Source organism: Triturus cristatus, chromosome 8 (genome assembly GCF_964204655.1).
Source record: "Triturus cristatus chromosome 8, aTriCri1.1, whole genome shotgun sequence".
In the NCBI taxonomy this organism is placed as follows: domain Eukaryota; kingdom Metazoa; phylum Chordata; class Amphibia; order Caudata; family Salamandridae; genus Triturus; species Triturus cristatus.
Genome location: NC_140591.1, coordinates 1005279466 through 1005292830, shown reverse-complemented (window position 1 = coordinate 1005292830; position 13365 = coordinate 1005279466). Strand labels below are relative to the sequence as shown.

Below are 13365 nucleotides of genomic sequence, written 5' to 3'. Positions count from 1 at the left end.
GTTACAACTCCATTAATGGTTTTCACTCATTTACGAATCATGTTGTAGCAAAATTGATGCATATATATCCGTTAGCGCTGTTTGTAGCAATTTACGCGTCTATATTATCCTTCACAATCACTGCATACATTTTTTATTTTTCATCTTTAGCAGATAAATTATGGAGTTCCAATTTAAAATCTTACTGGGTATATGAACACTGCTTACTGTCAAGTGTATTGATATTATTTTGAGAAGTTCAACTAGGATGTATATATTGTCACTAAGAAAAAGAAAGTCTGTTTTTTTCTGATCTGACACTTGGGTACATACATATTTATTTGCCTAGGGTTTGTATTTTGTTTCCCCCATTTGCTTTTCCTTTCACTATATTAATTTTATGTAATTGTGCCCACTTTGTATTCAAGTATTTTGCCATGTATTATACTTTAGAAATGTAAAGTCACCTAGGTTTACACTTCTATGTCTATGCTTACAACCTCTTGAGTAACTCGGCATATACTTGCTGCCTATTGTGATGCCCGTCGTCGTGACAAAGGCGGCTTGCCGTCGAAATGCGTCGTGGCCCTCTTTTTGTAAATAAACCCTTTCCTGCTTCATACTCGGAGTCTACGCCGGTCATTTCTGCATATGACAGGACTGGATATATATATATATATATATATAGATATATATATATATATATATATATAGATATATATATATATATATATATATATATATATATATTTTCGCTGAAAAAACCATAGGTTTCAGGCACGTTATAGTTAGAAATTAGCATTTAAAAAACCTTAGAAATACACTGAAAAAAACATAGGTTTCAGGGGCGTTCTAGTTAGTTGGACATTTTACTCGTACAAGACCATAGAAATTCCCCGTTATAGTTAGTTCAGCTAACTATAACTCGGGCGCCCGCAATGCACTGCTGATGACGTCACATATTACATCACTCATGACATGGTCAGTGACATCACTGATATCATCCAGTGAATGTGTTTTTCTGAAAATTAAATATGTTTTATATATGTATATCTCAAGGTCGATGGAAGAATAAATGGGTATACAAGTGTCTAAATGGATGATTGTTTTGTAAAATTGATTGTATGACTGATTAAGTGCATCTTAGTGAATACATGGGTTAGTGAGTAATGTTTAAATATGTAAATATCTGTATCAGTCTCTCACTGTGTATAAGTGGCTGCATGGGTTGGTGAGTAGCTACGAGTGTCTATATGGGTTATTAGTTGGTTTTTTCAGTATGAGTGTGAGTGTCTGTATGGTTCGGGGGGTATTATTTAGTGCATAGATGCATGAATGAGTGACTCACTGTGTGCATGACTGTATAGGTGGATGAGTGTGTGTATGGGTGTGTTAGTGAGTGAATGACGTCTCAATAGTGTCTTTATGAGTAACTACATATGTTTTTAACTAGTTTATGTGAGTATTGGTGTGTATATGTGAGTGAGAGATTGGAAGAGTTCCTGTACAAATAAGTAGGTGTTTCTATAAGTGATTGTTTAAGAGAGTAAGTATGTGTAAGTTTCTGTAGAAGTAAGTGTGGTAGTGTGTGTATAACTGTATATGCAAGTAAATGGATGTTTGATACTTTGTTTGCATGTGTGACTATGTGTGTGAGTAACTATGGATGAGTGGCGGTGTGTAACAGGATGTGTAGGAGTACATATGATGAGTGAGTACATGTATGAGTGACTGGACTGTTGGTGAATGAGTGGATGTGTGTGTAGATCTTGGAATTACTGAATAGGTGTGTTGTAACTGGTATTGGTATGTCCATTGTTTTGAAAATGTTAGTTTGTATTTTTGAGTGTGTGTATCAAAGGCTATATTAGAGTGAGAGGAGGTCTGCCACTCTATCACAAGGATGATGTCATCAGTGATGTCATGAGTGATGTCACTGACCATGTCATGAGTGATGCAATATGTGACATCAGCTGTGCATTGCGGGCGCGCAAGTTATAGTTAGCTGAACTAACTATAACGGGGGAATTTCTATGGTTTTGTACGAGTGAAATGTGCAACAAGCTATAACGCCCCTGAAAACTATGGTTTTTTCAGTGAATATATATATATATATATATATACACACACACACACACACGTACGTAGTATCCTGCCACTTGCATACAGCTAGTAGCACTTGGACTGTACTGTCTAGATGGCCTGATAAGTAGCTCTTTCCATTATGTCCCCTGTGTTTCTTATTTAAATGTATACTTTTCAAGCGAGGTTTGTAGCCAATATGGTAATATTTGACCCACCATACAAGCATAGTGTACGTAACTATTGCCCTCAATCAAAAATTCATACAGCCCCTAGAACAAGCACTGGCATAGCCAATAGGTCTCGCCTTTGGGACCTTATAAGTTTTTAGCCATGCAACAGTTGATATTGTTGCACCAAGGATATTGTGCTGCCTAACTAAATACTTATAAGGTCCCAAAAGCGAGACCTATTGGCTATGCTAATGCTTGTGTATGTCAGGGGTCACAATGCAATTAATTTTGTTATTGACCATGGGGCTGGCATGCTTTATTTGAGGTCACACACAAAGTGATTTCCATACCAGGAAGGGAAATCACGTGACCTTTACAGAAAAAATATCAGAAAATGAAATGGATCAAGAATATCCTAAAAGTAAAAAAAACAAAAAACCACAAGGTTTCGCCAACATACACAAGCATGGTTACTGAGAAACCAAGTAGTGTGCAGTACCATTGGAGAGTGCACCTTAAAACACTCTGGATAACAACCATATTGAATGTTTGCATGAACAAAAGCAGTGATTATATCAATAGCAGTTAGTTAGAACAGCAAATATACTTGTCATTTCCATAAATTATACTTGTCATAAAACCACTGATTACTTGAATTAACTGCTCTTATTTTATCAAAATACCCATTCTGAAATGCAGAAAAGGTATTCATTTGTCCCACATTATTAGCTTATCATTAGATGCAAATGTACTGATTTGCCCCTATATAGCAGCATGTCGTTTGCAGCAAACATGCTTTTTGTGTCCCAAAATATGTTTGCCGTTCAAAGTGTGTCAGAATATAAACTCAGCCTGAGGGCCTACTCTTCCATCTAACCGCTGCCTATCCAACTTTACAGGAAATAGTCGGTCAGTTACTGGATGGAGCTAAACTACGTCCAGTATCACACTTTGTCAGTGCACAAAAAAAGCACAAAATTGTGGTGGATGTGCACGATTTGTACGCCGCACAATCCACATGAATCTATATGGGCAGTGCTGTAAATGAAAAAAAAAAAATCTTTACTTCTGGGCGCACAAACTGAGTTGGGGTGGTCTTATGAGGGGCTGTGTTACTAGTAGAGGTGTGCGTAATTCTCATAATTTTATGTTGAGTAATCACATGGAATTACCCTAAAATGCAGAGATTACGCAGAATTACACAAAAAAGATTAATTCTGCATTTGTGCAACAGATTGCCGCCCAACCTAACTGATGTAAGTATAATATTCCCTTCTTTTAAGTTCTCAAATTGAGAGGACGTAAAATTGTAGCCAAAAAGCACACTTGCCATGAGCGATATATAAAGAGCAAACAAGCATCGAGGCACCGGCGCTTTACTTTGAACATTAAAAGTAAAGCGCGGGTGCCCTAATTATAGTAAAAGTAAAGAAATAGGTTTTTTTTCTATTTCTTTACTTTTGCTATAATTGCGGCACCCGCACTTTACTTTTAATGTTCAAAGTTAAGCACCAGTGCCGCGATTATAGCAAACGTAAAGAAATAGATGTTTTTTTTCTATTTCTTTACTTTTGTGAAAGTGATTGCGAGGGTTAAAGACAGATGGTGGCCGGCTGCGCTCGTGCACGCTCACGTGAACGCAAGCGCTAGGCCAGCCAGTAGCACTTTGAGAACTCACCTACAAAATGTCTCGCAGAGCAGCGCATGCGCGCTGACTCGGCGAGACCTAAAAATGAAACCCTCCCATCACGGTAATAGTCTAGTGTGGTGTGGTAATTCACAAACAACCAAAACCGGCTTTATGAACATCTGGATTAAAAACCACAAAAAGCTAATACAACTGCAAAATAAAAGCAGAGAGTAAGCATCACTGAACCTGTGCAAAATTCTTTGTTGGTACAACCTACTGCAGTGGCACCATACTCTCTCCCTGCAGCCGCGGTCCTTCCAGACTCGTGCAGGAATCATGAGAGGCAGGCAGCATGGGCACCAAACTGTTCGGCGGCCCCGCTCTGGTCTGGACGCAGTCAAGCGCCATAATCTGATGAGGCTGCAGGCAGTGGCACTGTAGAAGGCGGTACGAGCAGCCAAACTTCATAACTATACGCAAGCTCTCGCTTTCAGCGCCGGACCCGCCTATTGTCCTAGCTCAACATTCTGATTGGGCAAATCACGGGACACCGTTTGCCATCATCATGTCACGTGAATATGCATCTCTTGTGAATGGAGGCATGGAGAGCAGGTGAACCATGAGGTCCCGTGATGGCATTGGTTTCAGTCCCGCCTCAGCTCAGGCACCGAGCACTACGGCTGCCCCGCACATCTGATGTCACGTTCTCCTCAGCCTTCTCGAAACAGCAAGCCATTCGACCGACATTTGGAGCTTGTGTTAGGGAAAGTAGCCTATGCAGAAAAAAAAAGCTGGCATGGTCTGTGCGACACCCGAGAACAAAAGAACAAATTCTCGGCTATTGGCAAATAAAACAAGCGCGTGCATATCTGCATCGAGTGCTTAAGCACTCGTGCTTGTGGCGGCATCCACCTTGCGGGAGCAAGCAGCGGCGTGGCCACGTTCACTACAAACACATGGCCCATGCGCGCTGCTGCCCGCAAGGTGGATTGCGCCACAAGCACGAGTGCTTCAAAAGTGAAGACCGATTGCTAAAGGCCCTCTCCTAGAGCAGCGCATGTGCGCTGCCTAGGCGAGACCTAAAAAACTGCTGCTCAGTGATGCAACATGCTTTGCTTCGGAAGTCATTTGCCCAGATAACCCATGCACAGAGGGTTACATGCATACATTGAGGATCATTAAAATGGGCCACTGCTCATATACTTGCAATCATCAACAACAGGAAGTGACAACAACATTGGACAGCTGTTCTTGTGGAACAGAGTACTGTTGACGCGCCTGTTCAACTTTAGTGCACCACGACCTTATTCAACCTTCTGTGCTCTAGGTTGTGCAAGCACCCCCCTATGAATTAATCATTCTTTTTAAAAGATTCTTGTTACTGTTTTAATTCGAGCTAAGCTTCGGTCTATGTTAGCAGCAATAATCCTGTGACTTACCAACTGCAGTACCTCAGAAGCAATTTCAAGGCAGATTCAAGTCTGCTCTAGTTAGAGAATATTCCATCTTGCTCCCCAATGAGGAGAGAGGAAGAGCAAAGTTTAACACTGCATGAAAGGGCACTGTATGCATTTTTTGGGAAAGTATTTTAAAAAAAGTGTTAGGCAGGATGGTACAAGACGTTTGGGCATTAAAGAAAAGGAAGGGTAAGTAAAAGGTGGAAGTAGTGGGGAAATATGGAATGGAGAAACATGGAAGGGGTGAGAAGAAATAAAATTAAATTAAAAATGAGAGTAAAGAGAAATGGTAAATACGTAAGGGTATTAAAGAAAGGGTAGGGGAGATAAAAGAGCAGAAAGGAGTAAAAGGGGAATTAAAGGGGGGATGTAAAGGTTGGGGAGAGTAGTAAAAGTAAATTAAAAATGGGCTAAAGTTGAAGGGTACAAGATGCACGGGTATTAAAGAAAGCAGAGGTCTACGTCCTGGACATCTCCCAATCCGGCTTCTGAAGCAAACAGCACCAAGACCGCACTTCCCGCCGCCATTGACAATATCCGCTCCCTCCTCGACCATAGCGAAACTGCAGACTTCATCCTATTGGATCTCTCGTCCGCTTTCGATATCGTCTCCCACTGCACCCTAATCACGAGACTCCACGAGGCCGGCATCCGCAACAAGGCCCAGGACTTGATCCACTCCTTACTTACAGGCCAAACACAGTGAGTCAGACTACATGCATTCCTCTCAGAACCTACAGAGATCAGCTGCGGAGGGCCCCCGGGATCCTCCATAAGCCCCACCCTATTCAACATCTTCATGGCCTCCCTCAAAGCCATCAGAAACAACATAATCTCCTGTGCAGACGACCGCCAGCTGATCCTTTTCCTCACCAACAAATCCACATCTGTCAGAACCAATTTCAATAGTGGGATGAAAGCCATGGCCACCTGGATGAAAGATAGCTGCCTCAAGTCCAACTCGGACAGGATCGAAGTACTATTCCTGGGACCCACCCCTTCTGCCTGGGACGACTCCAGGTGGACCGCCACTCTGGGAACCACACCCACGGACCACTCACGCTATCTCGGCCACATTGTGGACTCCTTGCTCACAATGAACCGCCAGATCAACGCTGTATCCTCATCCTGCTTCCACACACTCCTCCTACTTTGAAAGACATTGAGATGGATACCGACTGAATCCAGTCAGAAAGACGGTCACCCATGCACTCATCACCAGCACACTTGACTATGTCAATGCACTCCACACCGGCATCAATCAAAAACAGCTCAGAAAACTACAGAACATCCAAAAAGCTGCAGCAAGATTGGTCCTCAACATCCCATGCCGCAGCAACATCACTCAACACCTCCAACAACTCCACTGGCTTCCAGTAAACAACTGAATCACCTTAAAACTCCTCACACATGCCTACAAAGTGCTCCACGAAGTTGCAGCAGCGTATCTGAACCACCGCCTATCAATCCACGTACCCGCCAGACAACTTCGCTCTGCCCAACTTGCCCTGGCCACCGTCTCATGGATTCACACAACCAGAACCGGAGGAAGATCCTTCTCCTACCTCGCCGCCAAGACCTGGAACAGCCTGCCCCTCAGGCATTCCCCGTAGCTGACTCAATTCAGGAAGGATTTTCAAGACCTGGTTCTTGGACTGAACGGATCAGCAGCCCCCTCAGCGCCTTGAGACGCTCACGTGTGAGTAGCTGCGCTTTACAAACCCCTGACTGATTGAGCAGTGAGGAGGTCATGGGGGAAAACCTTACAAAAATGGGAGTGTTAAGGGGATGAAACCCCCTCTAATCACTAAAAAAAAATGAAGGGAATTTTTCTTGAAAACCGTTTTCTCTAGATTGGTTTTGTCAAGCTGGGGAAAAACATTCATAGAGAAAAATTAATCCAAAGAGGTATGAGGAGAAAAATTTGTCACAAACAAAGTATCTGTTTCTTTAGAAACACATACAACCTCTTTGAGCACAGGTTATTAAATCAATTCTCAATGGGTATAACCCAATAAGTGGAGGGGGCAAAGTTTCTTTTATTAGGAGTCCACCCATGCGAAATGCAAGAGCTTTCAAATATCAAGGCTGACTAGCTGTGATTCTACCTCATGCCTTTGTCTTCCACTATCTTCTTGTCTTATCTCGGTTGTAGATTCTTTTCCAGCCATTTTGTCTCCTATTGTCATCGTTTTCCTATTTCCCGGCTCCTCCTTTTTCTGCCATTCACTTTGGCTCTGGATCAAAATCTAACGTTCACAAAAATAGTCTAGGTCTCTAAAAACGAGCATTGCACTGAACTAGTTGATTGAAGGGCAACTTATAGGATAGGGTGACAGTCTGAACTCCTCACAAAAAATGCTAACTACATGTTAGTAATGTAGCATATTGTCAGGGGAAATAAGGGCAACGTGCAGTAAAACTGCAAGAACAATAGCTCAGTGTATTGCAAGTCTGCAGGGTCCTAACTGCTTTAAGCAGAACAGCCTGTGTGTGTGGTACAAAACCACTCCAGGAGGACTGGACAAAGCTGCATATTCACGCATGAAAAGGTGTTTGCTTCAGTACAACGACCAGAATGAATGGCTCATCTGACCATGCCAGGGTGGAGCTAGATAAGGGAACTGCAGTAGACAGTCAATTCAAAGAGGGGCTGGAGATTCATATTTGTTGTGTGGTCGATATGGGCACAGTGGGATGCTAACAAAAGGAGGCTCATATGCTATAATGAAAAAATATCTTCATAAATCCTTCTAATACTTTATGGAGTTGGGTCCGTGCTGTGATGGTCTGGCGTTATATGATGGCAAATACAAAGGCTTGATGATAGATAGCTTATCTGTCTTTCATAACCCTTACGCTCAGCATTATTACCACATTGTTTTAAACATAAGCAGATGGTGATGCAATATGTGCCAATAAAGCATGCTTCAATGTAATAAGATCCTACAACGAAAATTTATTATGGTTGCAAATGTTGACGATGTTGTGTAAACAATGAGCACATTGACATATGACCAACACACTACAGAGAGAAAGGAGCAGCGGAGTCTTTTTTCCATTCCGCTTAGTCAGGCATAGGCATTCAACGTATGCAATACGCGAGACGTCACGCGGCGTTTTTCAGCAGACCGCGGGTCTTTAAAACCAAGTAAGGCGCCCCGCTTGTGTATTCAGGTTCCGATCAGAGAGGAGGAGGCCACACGAGTAGCGGTGAGTATCACCCACCTTTCCTTTTCTTCCTCGGCGGCCCCAGATTCCTTCCTTTGAATATTAATGGGGGTGAGGCTTTCTGCTTTGATTCTGCAGATCGAGCACCGTGACAACCCTTCATCTTCCTGACGTGAACTCAACCGACGGATGCGGTGAGTCATGTTCTTTAAATAGAAAGCTGGCTTATTACCTCCCTTATTTCTCTACCCTAGAAAATAAAAATATATTTGGTCTAAATTCTCGGGGATATAATTACGGCTTTTACCAATGTATTAGAGCACTTTATTAGTGTAAGAGAAACCACGATCCTGAAGTGTGTGTTTTAAAATATTCCTGTTCACTTTGTCGTCTGTTTTAGATAATAGCCACTTGAGGCTACCTTTTCAATAAGTAATGGACAGTGAAATATAGATAACAGATTTATTCTGCTAATGAATTCTGGACCTATGAGGACCACGCTCTTATCCCAAGTAAGAACACCATTGATTATATGTATATATTTACTATTTTCAATATAGATAGGTTTTTTGACCGACGCCTTGATATTGCGGTTGGCATTCGCTCTCTCCCAATCATAAGTTCCTGGAGCCTTTGAGCCCACCAATCCTCACTTGAACCTCTTGGGAGGGCCTTCTGGTTTTAACCACGGTAAATACGGCCTTTTGAACACTTTCATGTGTTATGTTTCTTAGTTAGCGATAGTTTATTTTTCAACACATTTATATTACACCCTTAGGTGCCCCTTCCACTTCACGTACACGCCAGTCCTGAGGAAGACCCCGCTAGCAAGGCTCTTAGGAACCTACACTCACACAGGGGTCGAAACGTCGACACTACCTTGATGCAATACTTTCAACAGTACCTGGTCTACTGTATTACATGGCTATGTAATAGACAATATGAATATTTCCATTTGTCTTACTATTTGGCTGTGAAATATGCCGAATGAATAGTAAAATTGTGTAATGCGTTGTTTAACTTTCACGTATTTCACTACTTTCAACCCAAATCACTCAGTTTTCCTTATCCCTTGCGTCACTTCACGATCGGGCACTCCAAATGCCATTTCAAATGTATTCTGTGACTGAGATACATGTTCAGTGTGATTAAATAACACTGTTACAACAAAACATTCTTTAATTTATTTTTGTTTGATTTTCTGAGTAATATAAATCATGTTTTACTAACGCCTTCTGATGTTAGATTACTGGGACCATCTTTTACTATATTCTCATACCCAGGTCTCTGTGATTTGGGGTCTACCCTTTAGTATAACTACGCACAAATGGAGGCAGAATACATCAAAGTCTGAATGCAAACATCACTACCAACGTATTTCCTGAGAGTCTGGAAAAATTGATATCACTGACCAACATTATGCTATTCAAACACCAAACTGGTTATTTACCTGCAAGTCCAGTTCTCTTTAGGCTGCACTTTCTTCACTTATTCCCAATACTGTTATCTTCCTTTCAATTGAAGAGACCACATAAACCAGAAGTATGCATTGTAGGCCCTTGTGGGCTAAATTCTTGCCGGATTGTCTGGAGAACCACTTAATTTGTGAGTCATTTAAATTATCTGTAAATGTATCTTTTGGGGACATGTCAGAAATCTGGTATAGATTTGGTCCTTCTGGACCGGCCTTGGCCTCCCCACATGATGAACTACAGCTACGGGTAATATTCATGCCACCTTTGGGAAGAGTGCCCCAAGCAGCAGCGCCTACCTACTGCTGCCACAGTAAAAACCTATACAACATCCAGAAAAACGAGGTGTATCCGTAGTGCACAAATATACATGGCGACGGACAATTTACATTAATGAAATGTACGCTAAAGATTATGCATAAGGAAAAGGATGCTCCATAATGACTACTTATTTTCAAAATCGAACGACCAGCAAAACAATTTGTTGTGGGAGTAACTTCTCATTCAATCCAAGTTAGATTGTTCAAACATATGCAACCTCTCACGTTTACTCTAGTGCATCAGCGTGAACCCAATGTAAGCACAAAAGCAGAAGGCGCCCTCCTGGTCAGATCCGTGAGGAAGGATGCTAGTTCAACTGCTGAAGCCAGATTTACACAGCCAAAAAAACCCTTGAGGTGCCTCATCCCTACTATGCGAGCCTGCCGTCGGACTGGCCTCAGAATGTAGTGTGAATATAAATGTGTCCACAAGTTATGCATGTACAATTTATGCTTTTTACATTCAAAAGGGGTTCTTAGAGTCTTTTATCCAAATAATTAACAGACAATTGGGAATTAAGCATTTCAAAGAAGTACGACTTGATTACACTGCCATAGAAAAGCGATCATGCTTTATTAGTAAAAACATTTTTCAAAAAGCTCGTTCAATTTTTACTTTATTTCCACATTATCCTCCAGTTCTACTCCTAAAATAACCAATCGTCTTTCACCTAAATCTTAACATCTTCTACTGAAGAACCTCCCGGTTCACTACTTATCCGATTTAAAAGTCATTTTGACATATGCATGTTGCACGAAAAGCATAGTATAAATGTTGTGCCATCTGAAATCTAGCGCACAACTGTTGTACATCAGCACAGAAAATGTATTGAATACTACCTACATCAGCTGCCTCCTGTACTTCTGTCCTATCCCAAATGTCATTCTTCACCATTCTGTCTCCATCAAAAAATGCTTAAAGAAAGAAACAAGTACAAATTCATTGCACTGAACTCTGGTTTTAGAACAGGAGCACCTTAAGAGTGCACAATTATATCTAATTTAAGCACAAACAATATTCATTGCCTTGAGCGGTGTCAAACCTACAAAACTTCACATCTTACATACTGACGAATAGCTCATGCCGGATGATTAAGCATTGCAACGGGACCTCCTGCTACCCATTTTACATTATGTACTAGTGCGAGATACAGATTAGAGCCGCTTTGCTTGCACGTGTTCCATTCTTAAAAGTTTGTTTATTTTAGTAATCCTGATCCTAATTAGCTCAGACACGACATCCCTGCCTCACAAAATTACCCTAGTCTGTTTCGCTCCAATTCAATCCAGCCATACATGCTTGATCATAAAACATATTCCAAAACTCAGTCCTAGTCTGAGAATGAACTAATCGATTTGTGGGAAATGGGCCAAGAGTTATTGTCAGAATGGAAATTTCATCTGCAAAAAGAAAAAGAAAAAAAACCAGACAGGCTCTCAGGCGTATGCAGACCACCTTGCACACACAAACTCCCACATACACTCATTTTTATTAAATTCCTATAGTTCAAATGGAAAACTGAAGGCATATTGATTTAACAAAGATGACTCTAGCCCAATATCAGCCATGTTGTTAATCACAAGGTTTTAGGAACAAAAACAAACAATGCGACACAAAAGGTAACCACATCCATAAAGCAGTAAAAGGTAACTTTAAATAAGTGCAGCCCGTCCATTAACAATGGCCCACAGACTAGTTTTAAAAAAAAAATTGATGGGTAAACATGGAGAAAAAAAAAATTCTCGTGGAGAATTTTTTTTTCTAAATATCAGCACTCATTTAGAGTTTGGGATTTGTGAAAGAAAGCTTTAAAAGGAGCAAACCTGATTGGCTGTGGCTGCTGCGGCGTAGGGGACACTTGTTGCAGGAGTTGTTGCTGCAGAGACAGTGGCAGACGTAGCGCTGTGCATCATGGGTACTTTCAGGAGGGGAACCATGGAAGCAATGAACAGGAGGGTGTAGCATTATGGCAATAGAAGTGGTATTTGGCATGGTGAATATCACACAGCAGCAGCAAGCCATCACGGGTTAAACCAGCAGATGGCATGCAATCACAATGCAAAGCAAGAAAGCATGGGAGAGAAATAAAAAGGGAAAATAGCTTATTACAAGTACAATTAAAGAAGGTTGGTAAAAAAAAAAAGATAATAAATAAAAATCAATGATTCCCAGAAAATACAAAGCAGAAAGAAACAAAGTTCTGATTAATTTGACCTTATGATGTAAACTCGGACACACACTTATGCTTTCAACTGCTCATCCACTAATCCAACCAAGTAATGCAATAATATTTCCAACTTTTGAATAATAAAGTGACAATTAGGGGATTTCCACTCTTTTTCCACAAACTAAAATCAGATTTTTCTTAGATAGTGATCTCAAGCTGCTTCACTAAATCTTCTTCCTCCATGTGTTCAATGTTTAAAGAAACAAAACCTTGTGTAGTTTGAGATTAGCAACCATCACACACTTGTTGATGGATTTTAGAGTACAATAACAATACTAGCACCGGTTTGGGTTTTATTGCGAGCCTAAAATCAAGACTATCAAAAATAAATTCCAACTAGTAATGTCATTTGTAAAACGGATTGTTTTATGGATGCTTCTATCTACGCTAGGGTGGAAGCAATCCATTCAGCCTTGTATTTGGTACAGTGCGCAGCAGATGACGAGCAATCAAAGCAAAAGTGCAACATAAGGAGGTTGTAATGAAGACCTTGTGTTCTAGACAAATAAGTGATAAGGAATGACAAGAGGGCCGGCCCACTTCTGGGAAAGCCTGATAACATTTTCTTACACAACAAATAGGAGTAAAAGGCACAGAACATGGCATCTTCGAAAACAAAAGATTAAAAATATTTTTCTTTTCTTTGAAACATATAAAGTACTAAACAATTTTTGTATATCTGAACTTTCATCAGTGGGCGAGGAGAGTTGCAGATAATGTCATATTAAACTTAAAAATAACTTTCAAATATGGAGAAAGGCAATAAAACAATGACCGTACTTATTTCTGCAAAACTTACAGTGAATGCTTTAAAAACATACAGATACATATAGGCGGCATTTCAAACAGTACA

The 13365-nt window shown here is 40.9% G+C and overlaps 1 protein-coding gene across 25 annotated transcripts in view; it reads right to left on the bottom strand.

Moving 5' to 3' along the window:
* Window positions 1-13365, bottom strand: part of MBNL2 (muscleblind like splicing regulator 2) — a 501363-nt gene that overhangs the window by 54194 nt on the left and 433804 nt on the right. For 7 of the 25 annotated variants that reach the window (XM_085622558.1, XM_085622564.1, XM_085622548.1 and 4 more), the window contains 2 exons: window positions 12109-12203; window positions 11129-11199 (listed from right to left, as the gene is read on the bottom strand). The exons of 5 other annotated variants lie outside the window; for them this stretch is intronic. In XM_085622558.1, the coding sequence (XP_085478684.1) occupies window positions 11173-11199; window positions 12109-12203 (122 nt within the window). In that variant the 3' untranslated portion in view covers window positions 11129-11172. The remainder of the gene's footprint in view (window positions 1-11128; window positions 11200-12108; window positions 12204-13365) is intronic. 13 more of the 25 variants (XM_085622561.1, XM_085622570.1, XM_085622557.1 and 10 more) reach the window with 2 other exon arrangements.